Here is a 13,104-nt window from a genome sequence, read left to right on the forward strand (position 1 = left end):
CATAAACGCAGGCATGCACTGTTTTCTTGTTTTTGCTACATGGTGATATTGTTGCTTGGGGTTGGAATTATTTTTCGTTTGAATACAAATGCTTGTCAGAGTTTTGTAGCCACGTTTCTTCCCGACATTTTGGTGTGCTGTACGTCTCCCTGCCTGCTTCCTAAGCTGCTATAGAGAGTCATTTGTGAGAGATGACAAGGGCTCAGCCCGCCGGCGGGCCCGCTAGGGGGGAAGAGGTTAAATAAAGTAAATGCACGTGTAATGTTTTTTTGTGTGTGTTTCGAAAGATACAGAACGGAGATAAACTGGAAGAATATTTGCTCCTTTCGAAAAGTCAATTTTAACCCGTAGTGAGTCGACATTCTGATTTTTTGTTACTAAGTAATACAACATTTATTTTATTTTGAAGGTAAAAACGTCTAGCTTCCTGTATTCTGTATAATTTTAGTAGGTTTGATGCATTTTAGGACTGAACATAGCAAAGACCTGTTTTGTTTGTAGTGCTTGCGACTCGAGGAAATCGATGCATCTGGGCGTGAGTTGTAGGGTTGTTTAATTAATTACTTACTAACGTTATGCGCAAACGATTATATGCCGTGAATGTTAGGCAGTTATCGCCCATTATGTATTTTTAGTTTTCACAACTCCCCATTGTGTGGTCATGCCCAAATTCCCCCACCCCCGCCGCCCACCCCCTCTCTACTTTACAAACTCTGCGGAGGTGCTACTCATGTGTGAATGCAACATGCCTCATGTGTGAAAGGGTACACTTCACGTATCATCCGGGGCAGGCTCAGTGGGGAGCAACCCTCACCTGAGGCACACACACGTTAGTGTGTGTGTGTGTGTGTGTGCGTGTGTGTGTGTGTGTGTGTGTGTGTGTGTGTGTGTGTGTGTCTCACCGACAGGGAAGGTGTGCATCCAGCGGCGGTGGTTGGAGGTGAGCTTCATGGGCATCCTGGACGGGGCGAAGGGGTTTATAAGGTCCCTCTGAGGGGTGTAACCTCCGGGCCGGATGTGCAGCGTGGACTCAGCACTTCCCACCGCGAACCTGCCGGGGGCGCTAGAGTCTCGCTGAGACTCCATCATCTTCTCCAGCAATTCTGACAAACAAGAGGATGGAGTGACAAAGGGTGGATGAATGGGATGGAGAAAGAAAATGAAATAAATCAAGCAATCCGATTGGTTCATCAGAGCCGGCTCTGCTTTGCACAATTCTCTACGTCTGAGAAGGGTGTTCAAGCAGTGCTGCAGACAGCAAGCAGTGCTGCACACATCAAGCAGTGCTGCACACATCAAGCAGTGCTGCCGACATGAAGCAGTGCTGCAGACAGCAAGCAGTGCTGCACACATCAAGCAGTGCTGCACACATCAAGCGGGGCTGCAGACAAAGCAGTGCTGCAGACATCAAGCAGTGCTGCACACATCAAGCGGGGCTGCAGACAAAGCAGTGCTGCAGACATCAAGCAGCGCTGCACACATCAAGCAGTGCTGCACACATCAAGCAGTGCTGCACACATCAAGCAGTGCTGCAGACATCAAGCAGTGCTGCACACATCAAGCAGTGCTGCACACATCAAGCAGTGCTGCAGACATCAAGCAGTGCTGCACTCATCAAGCAGTGCTGCACTCATCAAGCAGTGCTGCACACATCAAGCAGTGCTGCACTCATCAAGCAGTGCTGCACACATCAAGCAGTGCTGCACACATCAAGCAGTGCTGCACTCATCAAGCAGTGCTGCACACATCAAGCAGTGCTGCACACATCAAGCAGTGCTGCAGAGCAGTGCTGCACACATCAAGCAGTGCTGCACACATCAAGCAGTGCTGCACACATCAAGCAGTGCTGCAGAGCAGTGCTGCACACATCAAGCAGTGCTGTACACATCAAGCAGTGCTGCACACATCAAACAGTGCTGCACACATCAAGCAGTGCTGCACACATCAAGCAGTGCTGCACACATCAAGCAGTGCTGCACTCATCAAGCAGTGCTGCAGAGCAGTGCTGCACACATCAAGCAGTGCTGTACACATCAAGCAGTGCTGCACACATCAAACAGTGCTGCACACATCAAGCAGTGCTGCACACATCAAGCAGTGCTGCAGACATCAAGCAGTGCTGCAGACATCAAGCAGTGCTGCAGACATCAAACAGTGCTGCAGACATCAAGCAGTGCTGCAGACATCAAGCAGTGCTGCAGACATCAAGCAGTGCTGCACACATCAAGCAGTGCTGCAGACATCAAGCAGTGCTGCAGACATCAAGCAGTGCTGCAGACATTAACACACATCAAGCAGTGCTGCAGACATCAAGCAGTGCTGCAGACATCAACACACATCAAGCAGTGCTGCAGACATCAAGCAGTGCTGCAGACATCAAGCAGTGCTGCACACATCAAGCAGTGCTGCACACATCAAGCAGTGCTGCAGACATCAAGCAGTGCTGCACACATCAAGCAGTGCTGCACACATCAAGCAGTGCTGCACACATCAAGCAGTGCTGCACACATCAAGCAGTGCTGCAGACATCAAGCAGTGCTGCACACATCAAGCAGTGCTGCACACATCAACACACATCAAGCAGTGCTGCACACATCAAGCAGTGCTGCAGACATCAAGCAGTGCTGCACACATCAAGCAGTGCTGCACACATCAAGCAGTGCTGCACACATCAACACACATCAAGCAGTGCTGCACACATCAAGCAGTGCTGCACACATCAACACACATCAAGCAGTGCTGCACACATCAAGCAGTGCTGCACACATCAAGCAGTGCTGCACACATCAAGCAGTGCTGCACACATCAAGCAGTGCTGCACACATCAAGCAGTGCTGCAGACATCAAGCAGTGCTGTACACATCAAGCAATGCTGCAGACATCAAGCAGTGCTGCAGACATCAAGCAGTGCTGCAGACATCAAGCAGTGCTGTACACATCAAGCAGTGCTGTACACATCTAGCAGTGCTGCACACATCAAGCAGTGCTGCACACATCAAGCAGTGCTGCAGACATCAAGCAGTGCTGTACACATCAAGCAGTGCTGCAGACATCAAGCAGTGCTGCAGACATCAAGCAGTGCTGTACACATCAAGCAGTGCTGCAGACATCAAGCAGTGCTGTACACATCAAGCAGTGCTGCAGACATCAAGCAGTGCTGTACACATCAAGCAGTGCTGCACACATCAAGCAGTGCTGCAGACATCAAGCAGTGCTGCACACATCAAGCAGTGCTGCACACATCAAGCAGTGCTGCACACATCAAGCAGTGCTGCACACATCAAGCAGTGCTGCAGACATCAAGCAGTGCTGCAGACATCAAGCAGTGCTGCACACATCAAGCAGTGCTGCAGACATCAAGCAGTGCTGCACACATCAAGCAGTGCTGCACACATCAAGTTCGTTGTAGAGCTGTCGCGATTCCTCGAGTACCTCGAATAACTCGAATAATTAAATTGATCGAGGCCAAAATGATTCGCCTCGACACGGCATTTAGAGAGACTGTTTCTCACGGACGCTTACTGGTGTGGCACAGCGCTCTTCCTGTGTAAACACGTGAGGACACAGACAGACCAGAGAGCAGCTATAGCGACTAGCGAGCGGACCCCGCAAAATGGAACGAGGCAACGGAGAAAGCAGACAGGAGGAGCCGGGAAGGGAAGAACCAGGGCCGAAAAAGCGACCGAAACTGTCTAAAGTGTGGGATCATTTCACGCTGAAAAAGGACACGAACTCAGTGGTGTGCAAGTACTGTAAGACGATCCTTGCATATCACAACAGTCAATGCTTCAGCACCTGAACCGTAAACATCCAGTCTACGCATCCACCAGCGCATCTACGTCGAGCGGAGCAAGGTAACGTAACGTTAACTATACACAACGCTAATGTAAATGTATGCTAATGATTGCTACTTGATATTAAGACTAGTAGTAGTTGTGCTGCTGGCTTGCCACGTTGCCAATATGACTATTAGTAACTGCATTCACGCTGCATTTTTTTGATGTGGCTTGCCGTTTTCTGTGAGAAATACAAAGCTCAACCTAACGTTAACCTAACGTTAGCGGCTAATTTAACAGCGTTGTGTGTGTGTGTGTGTGTGTGTGTGTGATCACACTAGCCTGTTGGTGTGTGAGAGAGAGAGAGTGAGTGTGTGTGTGTGAGAGAGAAAGAGTGTGTATGTGGAGAATGTACATTTACACACCCTAGACCGGTCGACTCTTCTCATGATGATTGCAAACAACTATTTAATTGGTGCATTTTAGGCTCCAATTATTACACCACCTGACCTGTTATCTTGCTATTCTGATATTTGTGTCAATAATAGGCAACAGGTCTAGGGTGTGTAAATGCACATTCTCCAGTTTTGTTATGAACTTACCTAATAAATATCAATATTAATTATTATTTCACCTCTTTTTCAGCGGATCACAGCGTACAATGGACAGCTTTATAAGGACGGGTCCATCATGTTCAAGTGAACAAGCAGCTGAGTTCAGCAATAGCATTTTGAATATGATTGTGACAGACATGCGCCCTCTGTCCATGGTGGAAGATAAAGGATTCAGAAAGATGATTTCAAGTTTCAACCCGAACTACACACTTCCCTCAAGGACCTTCTTCACGAATAAGATGGAGAAAAAGTATGAGGAGGTCAAAGGCAAGTTGATCGAGAGGCTTAAGACGCCAAACATGATGGCACTCACTACTGACATTTGGACAAGTGTAGCGACAGAGGCCTATATGGGGGTGACGTGGAACTTTCTGAGAGAGGATTGGGAAATGGAGTCCCACTGCCTTACAACCATGCCCCTTGAAGAGAGACACACGGGTGCACATATTGCAGAGTGGATTGAAGAGGTTATGTAGGCAGTGAAGGAGAGAGGAAGTGAAGTGGTGAAGGGTTAAAGGAAGTAGGCAGTGAAGGAGAGAGGAAGTGAAGTGGTGAAGGGTTAAAGGAAGTAGGCAGTGAAGGAGAGAGGAAGTGAAGTGGTGAAGGGTTAAAGGAAGTAGGCAGTGAAGGAGAGAGGAAGTGAAGTGGTGAAGGGCTAAAGGAAGTAGGCAGTGAAGGAGAGAGGAAGTGAAGTGGTGAAGGGTTAAAGGAAGTAGGCAGTGAAGGAGAGAGGAAGTGAAGTGGTGAATGGCTAAAGGAAGTAGGCAGTGAAGGAGAGAGGAAGTGAAGTGGTGAAGGGTTAAAGGAAGTAGGCAGTGAAGGAGAGAGGAAGTGAAGTGGTGAAGGGCTAAAGGAAGTAGGCAGTGAAGGAGAGGAAGTGAAGTGGTGAAGGGTTAAAGGAAGTAGGCAGTGAAGGAGAGAGGAAGTGAAGTGGTGAAGGGCTAAAGGAAGTAGGCAGTGAAGGAGAGAGAGTGTTGTGAGGGACTTGGATTTTTTTTTTCCAATATTTTATATATAAAAAAATCAGCCCTCAAAGTCTTGGGACTTGACTTGGACTTGAGCTGAAGAAGACACTAGTTTAATACACACCAGTATGTGTAGAGACATTTATTTTTATTTATTTTATTTTTTAGGCACTGCTTAGCAAGGCAAGGCCCAGATTACGTCACCTCGCTCAATAATGACAGAAAAAAGAAAAAAAAGCACTGGTTGGGTTAGTTAAAACTAAAGCAGTAAATATGTGCAATTACCTTGAGTTAATAAATACAGTTTTCTACAATTTAACTTGGTTGTGGTTTCCCCCTTTTTGCATGCAAGTTTGAAAGTGTTCCAATATAAACCACTAATGTGTGTACTCTTCCATTTTCCTTTGTTGTGAAGCTATCATACAGCGACCAGCGTGCTTGTGCACAGTTTACTGACATCACATTACAGGATTTCTGGGTCTTAAAGTTCAAATGTTTCAGTTATCTCCCGCTGCCATTTGGAAGCAGCAATGTGTGAAGTTGCCTCATGCAGCTGTAAGGTAAATGAACGATGTAAACTAGCTAGTAAGCCATTCATTCATATTATTTAACGGTTGCTGTACACTGGAAGAACTCAAACGTCAGGTTGAAAAGATGACACTGCCAGTTCTATGCAATTTAAAAATAAAAATGTTGTTTTTTCTAAGAAAGAAACTAATGTAGTTGTTTATTTGAAGAGATTTATCTTATTTTTTGGTGTATAGTTACGATAAGCCTTTGAAAACACAAAAAAGGGTTCTTATCCGATTACTCGATTAATCGATGGATTATTCGGTAGAATACTCGATTACTAAAAGAATCGATAGTTGCAGCTCTAGTTTGTTGATGTGGCTTCTACCCTCTTCACATCATCATGTGACAATGATTTCTCAAAAACACCACTGAGTGACTGAAACACTAGCTGACCAACATGTATGTACACTCATGCTGATTTCAATGGTGAAATCTGTTTCCGGCTCAGTTGCTGAGAAAACTGCGTTTTACAAGCTAATCAATTGTGACAACCAAACTTGCTAGCTAAACCAGGGAGACCACGACAACAAACGCTAGCCTGTGTTGTTAGCTGCTAGTGTGTAAGGTACTAACCCTACGTTGCCTAAATATACTACTGCAGAAGAGCCAAAGTGACAGAGAAAGAGTGAGAGTCGGTAAGTGACAACTAGGGGTGTCACAATATATCGTCCCACGAAATTTCGCGATAGTAAAACGTCACGATATGTATCGTTGAGATGAAATCTCATATCGCAATTTTTTTTATTTTTTTATTTTCAAAAATAGACAAAGAAACATCTTTGTTTGTTGAAGTTCAATGTGTGGAAAGTAGTTCAGTTGAACAAGTCTCTGAAGAGACACATGAGAAGTTATACAGGAGAGAAACCATTCAATTGAGTTTCTGGCAAAACTGTTTACTTGACAGGAAAAACTGAAGATGCATAAAAAATAGACTAAGAAAAGTCTTGTTGTTTGAGTTTGAAGAAAAACTGAAGATGCATAATGAGAATTTATACTGCTGAGAAACCTTTTAGTTCAAAGTAAATCTAAGTGACGGTGTACAGTAACTCATTCTATTTCAAGATAAGCCTTATCTCCAATCTCATGTTTTTTCTAGTTGTTATTGTAATAACAATTTCCCACAACAGCATGTTTTGTATTTGTGCATTTCAAATAAAATACTACTTTTCCAGTCATATATTGTCATTATTCAAGTTTAAAAAAATATTGTTAAAATCGTATCGTATCGTTATCGTGAACCCAGTATCGTGATACGTATCGTATCGTGAACTGAGTGTATCGTGACACCCCTAGTGACAACACAAGCCCAGCTGTGGAGGATCACCTCTGGTGCTGGTGTAGCCCAGGGAGCTGCTGACTTCATACTGGGCGGGAGGCATGCGGGGGATCAGCAGGATGTTGGAGACGGGGCCCAGGCTGTCGTTGGAGGCCAGGCTGCGCTGTTCGTCAGGACCGCCGCAGTGAACGGGGGGCAACGCCCCGATGCCTCCGCCGAGCCCCAGCTCTTCCGTCCGCTCCCCTCTTTGTCGCGGCCAATCCTGACAGATGAGTCACACGGTTAGGTCTCACGAGTCCAAAATATCTATAGATATCTCTATATATATACACAGATATATATATTTATAAAACGGCTCTCTCAAATCAAGCAATCTGATTGGTTCACAGCCATTGTATAAATCCAATAACCGAGTCCATGGCCATGGGTTATTGGACTCGGTTATTGGTTGCCATGGCAACTCTCTTACTAAAAGCCTTTGGTTTCAAAAAAAACAAATGGCGGAGACAGCTGTCAGATCCTTGTGAATCGATCTTCGCTTATAACTTTACTAATACTTCGCAGAAAATGATGTTTTGTACAAGAATAGACGCGGGCTAATGTCTTAACCCCTCTCTCGCGCGCCCTCACTCTTAACCCCGCATTTCTAAATAAGACGTAACGTTGCTTTGTGTCGGCATACGGCTCTGGTGTCGGGCTTTGCAAAAAGCTCTCAGCTTCTCAGCAAGCGCCAGGATTGGCCAATGTCGACTTCAGTCTCCAGAACGATCCAATCAAATCACCCGCATGTCTATCTTCTTGCTAGAGGTCCCGCCTTACAGTAGTGCTTCAACTGACTCTTAAAGAAAAACCATGCCAGTCGGACTTATAGTATTATTATTATTATATTATTATACTTGGAAACCGTTTTATAAAAGCAATATAGCACTCGAGCTGCGTGGTGTTGTGGAATATATCCCGCTGATAAGCTGTTATCCCACGAGGCCGCAGGCCGAGTGGGATAACAGCTTATCAGCGGGATATATTCTCCACATAGGTCCATATAGGTACTGTAGATACCTATATATAGGACAAGTGTGGCGTTTGGTGCGATTTTGGTCACAAACCTGAAGTTGGTGCTCCTCTGAGCTCGCGACGGACCGGGAAGCCGGAACACCTGAGCGCCGTGGGCGTTGTAGTCCACCTGTATGGGGAGGCTGTTCTCGGAGTCCTTTGGAGCACAGAGAGCTGGAACAGATCATGGAGAGAGAGGAGGTTTGGGGTAGAGCTGTCGCGATTCCTCGAGTACCTCGAATAACTCGAATAATTAAAATGATCGAGGCCAATATGATTCGCCTCGACACGGCATTTAGAGATTAGAGACTGTTTCTCACGGACGCTTACTGGTGTGGCACAGCGCTCTTCCGGTGTAAACACGTGAGAACACATGATTGCAGACAGACCAGAGAGGCAGAGCTAATAGCGAGCGGACCCCGCAAAATGGAACGAGGCGGCGGAGAAAGCAGACAGGAGGAGCCGGGAAGGGAAGAACCAGGGCCGAAAAAGCGACCGAAACTGTCTAAAGTGTGGGATCATTTCACGCTGAAAAAGGACACGAACTCAGTGGTGTGCAAGTACTGTAACGATACTTGCATATCACAACAGTACCTCGTCAATGCTTCAGCACCTGAACCGTAAACATCCAGTCTACGCATCCACCAGCGCATCTACGTCGAGCGGAGCAAGGTAACGTAACGTTAACTATACACAACGCTAATGTAAATGTATGCTAATGATTGCTACTTGATATTAAGACTAGTACGGTAGTAGTTGTGCTGCTGGCTTGCCACGTTGCCAATATGACTATTAGTAACTGCATTCAGGCTGCATTTTTTTGATGTGGCTTGCCGTTTTCTGAAATACAAATACAAAGCTCAACCTAACCTAAAACGTTAACCTAACGTTAGCGGCTAATTTAACAGCGTTGTGTGTGTGTGTGTGTGTGTGTGTGTGTGTGTGTGATCACACTAGCCTGTTGGTGTGTGAGAGAGTGAGTGTGTGTGAGAGAGAAAGAGTGTGTGTGTGTGGAGAATGTACATTTACACACCCTAGACCGGTCGACTCTGCTCATGATGATTGCAAACAACTATTTAATTTGTGCATTTTAGGCTCCAATTATTACACCACCTGACCTGTTATCTTGCTATTCTGATATTTGTGTCAATAATAGGCAACAGGTCTAGGGTGTGTAAATGCGCATTCTCCAGTTTTGTTATGAACTTACCTAATAAATATCAATATTAATTATTATTTCACCTCTTTTTCAGCGGATCACAGCGTACTATGGACAGCTTTGTAAGGACGGGTGCATCATGTTCAAGTGAAAAGATGAATGGTGCCACTGCCAGTTCTATGCAATTTAAAAATAAAAATGTTGTTTTTTCTAAGAAAGAAACTAATGTAGTTGTTTATTTGAAGAGATTTATCTTATTTTTTGGTGTATATTTACGATAAGCCTTTGAAAACACAAAAAAGGGTTGTTATCCGATTACTCGATTAATCGATGGATTATTCGGTAGAATACTCGATTACTAAAATAATCGATAGTTGCAGCCCTAGTTTGGGGACACATGATGGAACATCATGACCTGGTGAACGCTTGGAGAAAGTCAAAAGGAGCCCAGAGACAAACAGTGGGATCTTACTGTGGTCTTTGTTGCTCTTGAATCGTTCTGCATGAAGCTAGAAATAAAAACAAAACATTGACTAAGTTTACATGTACTGCAATATTCCCATATAAACCCGATTAAGACAATACCGATTAGCTTAATCTGATTACCTGAATAAGGCCATAGAGACACTGCGTAACGCGTCATCATTCAGAAACAAAAGGGGGGAAAACACAAACTCCCGTCCAATCCTGGCGTTCTCCTATGTCGTGTGCATGGTCGGGTGTTGCACAAAAAGATCGTATATACGGAAGATGAACACAACATCCACATTTTTCTTCTTGCCAATTCTCAATGGCTTTCTTGTTTTCCTGGGGAGTACAAAAAAACTTTAACTGGCGATTTTTTACATTTGTTGTCTGCGCAGCCCACCACACAACAGCTTTTAGCTATGTTTAATTCAAGGAAAATGAAGCTGGTGTGTGGAAATGAACGGAGCTTTTCCCCCGTGATGGGCGTGGCCTATTTCATGCAGTGTCTCTATAGTCAGAGTAAGCAATAGTGGAAATGAGACGTGGAGTACTCGTCTCAAGCGCTGCCTTTTCACTTTCCCCACCCAGATTAATCCTGCCGGTCCTGGGGATTGAACCGACGACCTTCCGGTCACAAGCTCGCTTCTCTAACCATTGGGCCACCACTGCCCCATATTATGTTCATTTAACACAATCAGCACACTAGCTACAAAATGTTGTACATCATCAAATGGCGATTAAGACTTTTTAAGGGTTGGATAGTGTAGCGGTAGATTCCCTGCCTACCAACACGAGGGTCGCAGGTTCGTGCCCTCTTGTTACCTCCGGCTTGGTCGGGCGTCCATACAGGCACAATTGGCTGTGCCTGCGGGTGGGAAGCCGGATTGGGGGTATGTGTCCTGGTCGCCGCACTAGCGCCTCCTCTGGTCGGTCGGTGGCGCCTGTTCAGGGCGGAAGGGGACTGGTGGGAATAGCGTGATCCTCCCACGTGCTATGTCCTGCCGGTGAAGCTTCCTGCTGTCAGGTGAAAAAGAAGCGGCTGGCAACTGGGCATGTGTCGGAGGGAGCACGGTGCTAGTCTACGGCTCTCCCGAAATCGGCAGAGAGGGTGGAGCAGCGACCGGGGTGAGTGGGGGGAAATTGGCCGAGTACAATTGGGGGGAAAACGACGCTGCCAGATGGTTTCTTTTCACGTAACCATCTGGGAATGCCGACGGTCAAAATACCAGACTCAAGGCTTCAAAAGTAAACATCCACAAACCAATGGGTAACATCACGGTGGCTATGTCCATATTTTATATGGTCTATGAGTAGACATAAGCAATAGATGTATGCTCACCTGTAGAAGTCTTCATAAAAGCGTCCCTCGTGATCCTGCCTAGAGTGAAGTAAGGTGAGTGAGCTATACTGGCTGGTTAAAAAAGAAAAAATCTTACACTTCTAAAGATGCATTTCACCATTTTTTGTGTGTGAAGACAACACTATGCCACCTCGATTTTTTTTTTGCGGACTAGGTTTGGGTGGAATTCGTTCCTCCTCGCCCCACTCCATTGCACAGCCGACTAACGTGAGGTGGAGCTTCATATAGTCTCTAGTTTTCTGGCTGGGCACGGGCCTTTGTGCCAACAAAACTGTTTTAAACATGGGGAATTCACACCTGACATGTTTGTTTACTTGGCCACAGCGCTAGTGTCTGATATTCTTACTACACAGCGGCATCTCCATTATAGCTGGCCGAGAACGCGCAACGTTATTACCAGACCAGAGTAAAAAAAAAATATATATATATATATATTGTTATTACGCTATCGATAATCGATAATTGATCGTTAATTTTCCCGAATTTCGATTATGGAAATTGTTCAAAATGAACATCCCTAACCACTACTATGATGGTCACTCTAAATGCTGTTTCAGAGCGTTTTCCACCCTGACAAGAACACAATTCCTAAAGAAACACCGAAAATAACTTGCAATTTCTTGGCTTGAAAAAGGTCAAATTTAAAAAGATGCAGTACTTTTAATTGACACGAAATATTGGCTATCGCCGACTTGAAAATATCAGATGTCGGAAAATATCAGCATCAGCCTTCAAAAAGCCATATAGGTGGAAGCCCATTTCTTACCCTGGTGTCTTCACTGATGTAACCACAGGTGACCTTCTCTCCCTTCACCCACAGCTCACTGGCCTGGGCTCTAGAGAGGGAAAACACTGTAAACATTAGGGGTGTCACGATACACTCAGTTCACGATACGATACGATACGATACGATACACGATATTGGGTTCACGATAACGATACGATATTTTAACAATATTTTTTTGCGATCGATTTGTAAGTTGAGGGTTCATCCACCACGCTAATTTGAGTAATTTCACCATTTTCATCCTCCGTGTCTGTAACGTCCTCCATTTTGTCTGACTCTGCAAATGAGTTCTTCTCCTTCTTCTACTAGTGTTTCTGCAAATGAGTTGACCGGACACAGACCTGCTTCACCTACTACACTGAACTCAGAGCGCCCTCGTCTGTTCAAACAAAGCAATGAAAAGGAGAGCGAGCATGCAATCAGGTGCAGATCAGTGCCACCATGTTCAGCTTCTTTTTCTCGCGATATGAGATTTCATCTCAACGATACATATCGTCACGTTTTGATATCGCGATATATCGTGGGACGATATATTGTGACATCCCTAGTAAACATACATGCATGCAGGGACATCAAAACAAAGCAACTTCTTTTCCCCCTAACTTCAGCACTAAAAATTGCACATTTGCCTTTTGTTTAATTTACACATACTATCAGTTGGGTGCTTGCTGATCATAGAAAAACTGTAGAGATACATGTTAACATATTCCCCAGTGTACACCTACTTCATGTCACTAGTGTAAATGCCTTGACGTAAACACAATGTACATTGTACATAATATGCTTGATAATGCTACAAACTCCACCTTCTGGGTCACATAAGCACAGGTGATCACCTGTAATAAACAATATACAAGTGAAAAGCTCACATCTACAAGCTATTCCATATTATATGCAGGTATGTCAAACACACATTATGCCTCACCAGACTCTTCTTAAGCCTCCACATGTCACCCCTGCTGATATACTGGTCTTTGAAGGTCAGCTCCACGAGGTCCAGCGTTAACGCGGTTCGCGGTCTTAAAGGGATACACACACAAATGAGGGATATACACGCAAATGCTGCATCAGGT

The 13,104-nt window shown here is 45.1% G+C and overlaps 1 protein-coding gene across 1 annotated transcript in view; it reads right to left on the reverse strand.

Annotated features, from left to right (window-relative positions):
• The window catches only part of LOC310800421 (uncharacterized protein), a gene marked incomplete at both ends in the record, with an annotated part of 15,534 nt that extends 2,773 nt beyond the window's left edge, over positions 1-12,761 (reverse strand). Inside the window, 6 exons of the mRNA XM_083663020.1 lie at positions 903-1,103; positions 7,253-7,466; positions 8,311-8,431; positions 11,224-11,291; positions 12,011-12,080; positions 12,757-12,761. Of these exons, the coding sequence (XP_083519146.1) occupies positions 903-1,103; positions 7,253-7,466; positions 8,311-8,431; positions 11,224-11,291; positions 12,011-12,080; positions 12,757-12,761 (679 nt within the window). The remainder of the gene's footprint in view (positions 1-902; positions 1,104-7,252; positions 7,467-8,310; positions 8,432-11,223; positions 11,292-12,010; positions 12,081-12,756) is intronic.
• Positions 12,762-13,104: the final 343 nt, after the last annotated feature.

This window comes from Poromitra crassiceps, assembly GCF_964638095.1.
Source record: "Poromitra crassiceps genome assembly, chromosome: 30".
Classification (NCBI taxonomy): Eukaryota; Metazoa; Chordata; class Actinopteri; order Beryciformes; family Melamphaidae; genus Poromitra; species Poromitra crassiceps.